General features: G+C 56.9%; 2 protein-coding genes across 2 annotated transcripts in view; one reads left to right on the top strand and one right to left on the bottom strand.

Annotated features, from left to right (window-relative positions):
- Positions 1–3,612, bottom strand: part of GUITHDRAFT_141776 (hypothetical protein) — a gene marked incomplete at both ends in the record, with an annotated part of 6,284 nt that extends 2,672 nt beyond the window's left edge. The window contains 16 exons of the mRNA XM_005828711.1: positions 216–371; positions 421–492; positions 676–791; positions 934–964; positions 1,109–1,159; positions 1,386–1,523; positions 1,740–1,778; positions 1,879–1,935; positions 1,990–2,064; positions 2,207–2,259; positions 2,318–2,382; positions 2,405–2,466; positions 2,676–2,762; positions 2,793–2,843; positions 3,289–3,422; positions 3,570–3,612. Coding sequence (XP_005828768.1) covers positions 216–371; positions 421–492; positions 676–791; positions 934–964; positions 1,109–1,159; positions 1,386–1,523; positions 1,740–1,778; positions 1,879–1,935; positions 1,990–2,064; positions 2,207–2,259; positions 2,318–2,382; positions 2,405–2,466; positions 2,676–2,762; positions 2,793–2,843; positions 3,289–3,422; positions 3,570–3,612 — 1,230 coding nt within the window. The remainder of the gene's footprint in view (positions 1–215; positions 372–420; positions 493–675; positions 792–933; positions 965–1,108; positions 1,160–1,385; positions 1,524–1,739; positions 1,779–1,878; positions 1,936–1,989; positions 2,065–2,206; positions 2,260–2,317; positions 2,383–2,404; positions 2,467–2,675; positions 2,763–2,792; positions 2,844–3,288; positions 3,423–3,569) is intronic.
- Positions 3,613–4,686: 1,074 nt separating this feature from the next.
- GUITHDRAFT_112206 (hypothetical protein) lies at positions 4,687–6,557 on the top strand (the record flags this gene model as incomplete). Its single annotated transcript, XM_005828710.1, has 2 exons — positions 4,687–6,432; positions 6,507–6,557. The coding sequence occupies 2 exons, from the start codon at positions 4,687–4,689 to the stop codon at positions 6,555–6,557; spliced, it is 1,797 nt and encodes a 598-aa protein (XP_005828767.1).
- Between the last annotated feature and the right edge of the window lie 467 nt (positions 6,558–7,024).

The raw sequence follows: 7,024 nt of genomic DNA, 5'->3' as shown, positions 1-7,024 counted from the left end.
TCATCCCTCCCATGTAGGCGAGAATGATCAGAGCCTGCCAGGAGCGATGAGAGAGGAGGAGAGAGGCAGCAAGCTGAAGGGAGGTCGAGGCGCAGATGAGAATGAAGGAGAACACAAAGGGAAATGCAGTAAGGAGCAACGGTACAAGTTGTTGTTGTTGTTGTTGTTGGTGGATGAGGAGGAGGAGGAGGAGGAGGAAGAGGGGGGGTGGGAACCTGGAGGAAGTGCCGGTCGTAGGTGTCATAGTAAAGCAGCCCTTGAAGGAGGAGCTGTATGACGCGATGAACTTCTGCCTCCAGCTGTGGGAGATCGGCGCGACGTTCTCTTGCTCCTTCCTCACACTCCTCGATGGCGCGCTGGATGCTCCCGTCCTACATGCTGGTCGATGAGCAAGGAGGGGCAGCAGAGACAGCAAGAGACCCGAATGGGACGATACTGCTTGAAGAGAAGGCTGAAGCTCGACTGACGCTTCTCCTCCTCCTTCCTCTTCAGCTGCACAAGTGGATGGGTCATGGGAGAGGGAGTGGGAGAGGTCAAGAACAAGGCCAATGGAGATTGAGGAGGAAGAGGGGAGGGGAGAGGATGAGGGAGAGGGAGAGGACGGAAAGGGAAATGAGAGGGAGGGAGGGAGGGAGGGAGGGAGGGAGGTAGAAACAAAGGAGCTCAGGGACTTACCTGCGCGTGCATGACTTTTGCGTTGGCGAGGAGGAGGAGCAGACGACGAGGGTCCTGGGGAGAAAGGTCCAAGTACTGGAGAGGGAGGATGCCGATGCTGTTGCGAGGAAGCTGAGCTGCAGTAGGGGAGGAGGAAGAGGTCAGCGACAGAATGGGGGAGGAGGAGGACAGTGGGAAAGTGGGGAGGAGTTTGAGTAAAGACGGCCGGTGGAGGGATAACGCAGATGGGGATGGGAAGATCAGAAGGAGGCTGGTCACCTCCAATCAATACTGAGATGAGCGGAGCAATCTGTCTCGTTTGTTATCATTGTCACAAGACGGGGAGGAAAGGAGGGAGGGAAGGAGGGAGTGAGGGAGTGAGGGGTGGGAGGGAGCAGGGGGCAGCGAGGAAGAGGGAGAGAGGGAGGGAGAGGGAGAGGGAGAGGGATTTGACCTGTGCTTGCTGCAGGTCTTTTCTCTCCACGTATTTCAGCTTTCCCCATGCCTACCAGTCAATTCAGTTCCCCATCCCTTCCTCCTTCCCTCTGACCCCCCGCTGCCACTGCTATCGTTACCTCCTCCAACCCTGACCCCCCTCAACTATCCACCTTATCTCTTTCTCCTCCTCCCTCCTTCATCCATCACCACTTCTTTGTCTTCCTCCTCCTCGCTCCCTCGCTCCCTTGCCCCTCTCCCTCTCCCTCTCTCCCTCTCTCTCTCTGTCCTCCTACTTCAGGAGTCTTGGGGTTCGCATGCTTGTCCTCATGGCCGGGCGCCACGCTCTTCCTCGCAGAAGTTCTGCTCACTCCTGCCCCCCACATGACCAGAGGCGTCTGCGTGCACTCTGCCTCCCCGTCGCCGTGTGACCCCTGAGAAAAGTTGAGGATGATGACAAGAAGGGAGGAGACGGATGAGATGGAGCAGGGGCAAGAGCAGCAGCACCCGCCGCCACCGCCGGAGGAAGAGGAGGAGTAGCAGCAGAAGGAGCAGGAGCAGGAGCAGGAGCAGAATAGAAGAGTCAGAAAAAAGGAAGCGGAAGAGTCAGAGAGAAGGGGCGAGGCTACGAACAGAAGGGAAAGTAACACCTTGTTGCTCATGCCATGATCGGAGGTGAAGAGATAAGCCTATATGAAAGAAAAGGAGAAAGAAGGCAGAAAATGCGCTGGTCATGAAACAATCGAAGGCAGCGGGATGAAGACAAGTTTCGTTCAGTGAAGTCCTTACCGTCTTTCCGTCTCTATGGAAGAAATTATCCAACAGTTGTTCAACTTTCTTCACACCCTGCGGAGACAGTCTATGAGAACGTGAGGGCCGAGAATGTGAAGGTCTTTCAACCTCGTCGACACTCCGAAGATTATCCTTGTATTGCTGCGACGCTGGCCGATGAGCATGACCATTCATATCGAGACCCTGGTAACCAAGAAGAGGAGGGAGGAGGGAGGAGGGAGGAGGGGGAAGGGAGCGGGCGGAGGACAGGACAAGACGGAACGGGACAGGACAGGACAATTAAAGCATCAGTTTCGCATCTGTGTTGCATCACAACAACTCTCACCAGCAGGTGCAGGAATATAATCATCTTGTCCTGTCGAAGGCGATGATTCAGACCTGCAGCACAGGGTCACCAGCTCTCCTTCGTCATCTCAGCCATGACTGCGGGACCAACCCTTGTCCGACGTTGCGTTCTTCAGCAGCTCTTCCAGTTTGGCAAAGACCCAGTCGTCCAGCCTCCTGCGAGTTTTGAGATGTCAACGTCAGGGTGTTGAGAACTTCATCGCGGCTGCTCGCCTGCACCCCCGCTCCTTTGAGCCGCAGCTGCACAAAACAAACTTCAGACGAGACCGCTGGAGCCCCCGCAACACAAAGGCGGAAAACTCGAAAGGACATTGAACTCGTCATCGAAAAGTTCAAATGAGAGAGGAGATCTACAGACCCGGAGGAGAAATCTTCCCACTCAGGAGGATACGTCATCTAGCGATCGGGGTCGTCACGCCCTGTCAACGGCAGTCTAAGAAGCATCTCACTGATGTCACGTGCGGGATCCCCTTAGCAAACAAGGGGATCACGTCCGGTGAGCCGATAGCGAAGGAAGCAGAGCTCGCGTTCAGAACCTGCCAACGTGTCAGAGGCCACGGCCCCACCGTCCCGCCTTGTCCTACGGTGTCGAACTCGACAGGATTCTGCTGCCACCCCTGTAGCAGAACAAGGAGGTGAGTTTGTAGAAGGAGAATACCGCAAGTCTATCATCAGATGGCAAACTAATCATATGATGATACTTTGTCATCAGATGATACGTTCGTATCATAACATCATCTACAGGACTTCAAGATCAAGGATATATCGATATTGTCTCAGATTGACAATTCCATTAACGCTCATTCTCTCTCTGAATGTGCTCCATTGTCTCAACGAAGTGCTTTTCACACCCGTCAAGACTCGACTGCCTCACGCCCTTCTCCTCTTCATCCCAGATCACGTCAGCTACATCGCATTTCAATGATAATTGTCCTGCTCCTGCTCCTGCTCCTGCTCCTGCTCCTGCTCCTGCTCCTGCTCGTTTTGTTTGTTCCTCATCCTCATGCTGATTCTGCTGCTGCTGCTGGTGGTGGTGCTGGTGCTGGTGCTGCTGCTCCTTACTTTGGTAACAGCTGACGGGTCCTCATAGATCCCCCCCAGCAGCGAAGCATGACATGGACGGGATTCCGTCGGTACGCGTGTGTGCGAGACTCCCCAACTGGCTCCTCCTGCAAGGATCTTCTTCTGCATCCATGCTGTTTCCAAGTGTCAATCAATGAGGCAGGAAGTGAAATGCAGGAGCAGGAAGGGAGAGGAGGAGGAGGAGGATGAGGATGAGGAGGATGAGGAGGATGAGGAGGATGAGGAGGAGGAGGCAAGCAAGAGGGAGAGGAGGATCTCACGAGCTGCGGGTCCATCGGCGTCGATCTTCTCGTCGAAGAGCATGTCGGCTCGCCCTCCGTCGCCAACTGAGCTCACCATGAGCGAAAAGCATACATAAGCTCGTCAACCCTACCGATGATGACCAGTCTCTTTGCAGGAGGATCATCCCATGTGTCGACTGAGTCAAACCCTGTCCTCTCATTCAGTCTGGATGATGAACCTAGGGAGAGATGGAGAAGGAGGAGGAAGAGGAGGAGGATAGGAGGAGGAGGGAGTGTGGGGCAGAAAGGAGATAAGCAGTCAGGTGGGAAACTTTGCTGTGGCGGCGGAGAGGGGCGGGGAAGCGGAGGAGGAGGCACCATTGACGATCGGCGAACGAAAATAGATGTCGAAGATGGACGCGAACGCACACAGATGAAAGATCGCAGCCTTGAACAGTCCCGTGAGCGAAATGCGACCAGTCAGCTTTCACCGAAATCCTTTTCCATCCCAGAGGCTTCGGACTTTCCCTCAATGCACCAACTACATTCTTCTGTCATCGCTTCGCTCCTGCTACTTTCTCTCTGCTTCTTCCTGTTCCTCACCGGCATATTTGTTATCATCAACTTCCTGTTGATCTGAACAGGACAAGACCTCTGTCTTGCCTTGAATCTTCGCTTCCTCCTCTTCCAGCCATTCCGTCCAACGTTCCATCCTCTCCTTTCACTTTCACTTCTCTCGCACGCCTCCTCCTCCTTCGCCTCCTCCTCCTTCGCCTCCTCCTCCTACCATGATTGCCACTGCGGTGGTCCCTTCTCCCGCCATGTCGCCAGTACCCAAACTGACTACACCACCCCACTGTTTCCACTACCCGTATGATCAATACCCACCCTCTCATTCCGTACCATCACATTAATAGAGAAGTACCCGACTACCCTATAATGTACTACCCACCCGGGAAAGTACATCGTATGTACCACCCCACCCGTCTGTCTGACCAACTTAGAGCCGGTCAGAACAGGACTACTGATTGAGTCGGAGAACTGGGCACGATGTTGGCAGGAGGAGGAGGAGGAGGAGGAGGAAGGGGAAGGAGGAGGAGGGGAGGACAGGGAACAGGAAGCGATGTCTAGTTCGCTATAGTACATCCCTTCCATCATGAGTGCTTGTCGTCTGCTAACGTGCTGTTGCCTGATCGGGCTCGTGCGCTGCTCGCTGACTCCCCGCTCGCCTGCTACCGTCAGGATCCTCAGCCCGAGGAAGTATGCTGTGCTACATACAGACACCGTCCAGATCATCTACAGGGTTGAGGGGGCGAAGGTGGAGGAGAGCGCTCGAATGTTTGTGAACAGGAGCATGATGCTTGAGACGCACACAACTCAACCCTCCGTGACCCTCGCGGGGATGGCGCCCGGCGTGTGCGAGCTGACGGTGAAGGTAGAGGACAAGGACGGGAAGACAGTGGCAGAGGACACGACATGGTTCCTGATATCCAGCGCGGCTGTGGAGGGGAGGGGAGCGGGGGGAGGGGAGGCATGGGAGGAGGGGAGGAAGAATCTGGTGATACCATGGCCCGCTGTAGCCTTCGGGAGCGACGACTGGGGGAGAATAGCGGACACCATCCCCATCTTCCCGCGGCAGGAGGATCTGGAGAGGACGGAGAAGGGAGGGTGGGACCCGGGAGCGTGGGGCAGGGCGACGGTGGAGCAGGCGAGCGATCTATACCGGCTGTTCGACATGGTGGAGGGGATCAACGAGGGGTGCAGGGAGGAGCAGAAGCTTGTCCTCTCCCCTTACTTCGTGGTGGGAGGACCGGACCACAAGAGGATGCGCGCGATGGGATGCCCTGACGGGGAGAGCTGCTCCTATGCTGAGAACCTGCTGCATAACACCACAGGCGCCCCTTCCTCCTGGCCTTACTGCAGAGGTGACTTGCGGAGGCTGTACAGGAGCGGGTTCGAGCAGGGCGTCTGGCACCCGCAGTACCATGGGCGATCGCACTTCGACGTGAGAGCATGGGTGAAGTACCTCAGGGAGGACGAGACCTGCCGCAAGTTCTTTGAGCAGGGGATGGTGTTCTGCAATGATACGGAGGAGGAGGAGGAGGGCAGGGGCGGGCAGCTGCGATCGCTGCTGAGCGAGCACGTGAGGGAGCATGCGATCCCTGGGGTGAGCGAGAACGACCCGGAGGTGATCAACTCTTGGATGGAGGAAGGCCTCTCCTCCTTCCTCCGCTTCTGGGGCTTTCCTCCCCTCGTTGCCGCCATGCCGCATCACGCCTGCCTCTCCTCCTCCGGCGACTTCCTGTTTGAGCGTGGGTTCCTCGGCCTTGACAACTCGCACCTTGGTCCTCCCCTCCTCTCCTCCCTCCGCGTCGGGTTCGAGCCCTGCTGCCTCCCGCTCTCGGTGTCGAGGGCGCGGGAGCTGGTCAGGTGGACGGTGGAGGAGCAGGACGGGCTGGTGAACGTGCAGGTGCACGCACAGAACTTTCATTCGTCCTCCTCCAACGGGACCGAGGTAATGAGGAGGATACGAGAGGTGGTGGAGCTGGTGCTGTGGATGAGGAGGAGGTACCCGAGGATGGTGTTCGTGACCGAGTCGGAGCTGATGCAGCTGCGGGCCGGAGGGTTCTCGAGGGAGGTGTGGGGGGATCGAGTCGTGTACAGGAACCACAACGAGGAGGAGGAGGTGAAGCTGCGGATTGACCTGCACTCGGAGCTGTACACGCCCCCCCGGGTCCTTGCGAGGGAGGAGGCGAGGAGGAAGATGGAGGGAGGAGCGGGTCAGGAAGGAGCCGAGGAGGGGGAGGAGAAGGAGGAGGAGGCCAGGAGGAAGAAGCCCTGGCTCGTGTTTGTGAGGAGAATTCAGTACGGGACAGGGAGGAGGGAGAGCAACGAGGAGGAGGTTTGCGAGGTGGCAGGGGAGGGGGAGGAGATTTCACTGCTTCCTGGCAACATGTACATAGTTCGGCGGATCAGGCCGCTGGAGGAGGAAGAAGAATTTTCGAGGGTCTGCAAATCTCACTTTAGGGAAGGGGGAGAAGGGGAGGGGAGGTGGAGGAGGGAGGGAGGGGAGGACGAGAGTGGGAGAGGGAGGGAGCTCGAGGAGACGGAGTGCGGAGAAGACGAGTTTGAGTTGGAGACAAGCATCTTTTCGTGGGGAGAGCGGACTGAGCAGGTGAGCAAGAGACTGGAGTGTTCCTCCCCATCTCCTCCTCTCCATTTCTTCATCTCCTCCTCTTCGTTTCCTTTTTCTGATTCTCGTCTTCTCCTGCCTTCTCCTCTCCTCCTCTCCTCCTCTCCTCCTCTCCTCCTCTCCTCCTCTCCTCCTCTCCTCCTCTCCTCCTCTCCTCCTCTCCTCCTCTCCTCCTCTCCTCCTCTCCTCCTCTCCTCTCCTCCTCGCCTCCTCTCCTCCTGCATTTTCGTTTCTCTGATCTATGTCCCCCCTTGTTCCAATCCCATCAGTTCGTCAGGCTCCGGATCAACTCAAAATCGCG

This window comes from Guillardia theta, assembly GCF_000315625.1.
Source record: "Guillardia theta CCMP2712 unplaced genomic scaffold GUITHscaffold_57, whole genome shotgun sequence".
Lineage (NCBI taxonomy): Eukaryota > Cryptophyceae > Pyrenomonadales > Geminigeraceae > Guillardia > Guillardia theta.
This window is presented reverse-complemented; position numbering and strand designations above follow the sequence as displayed.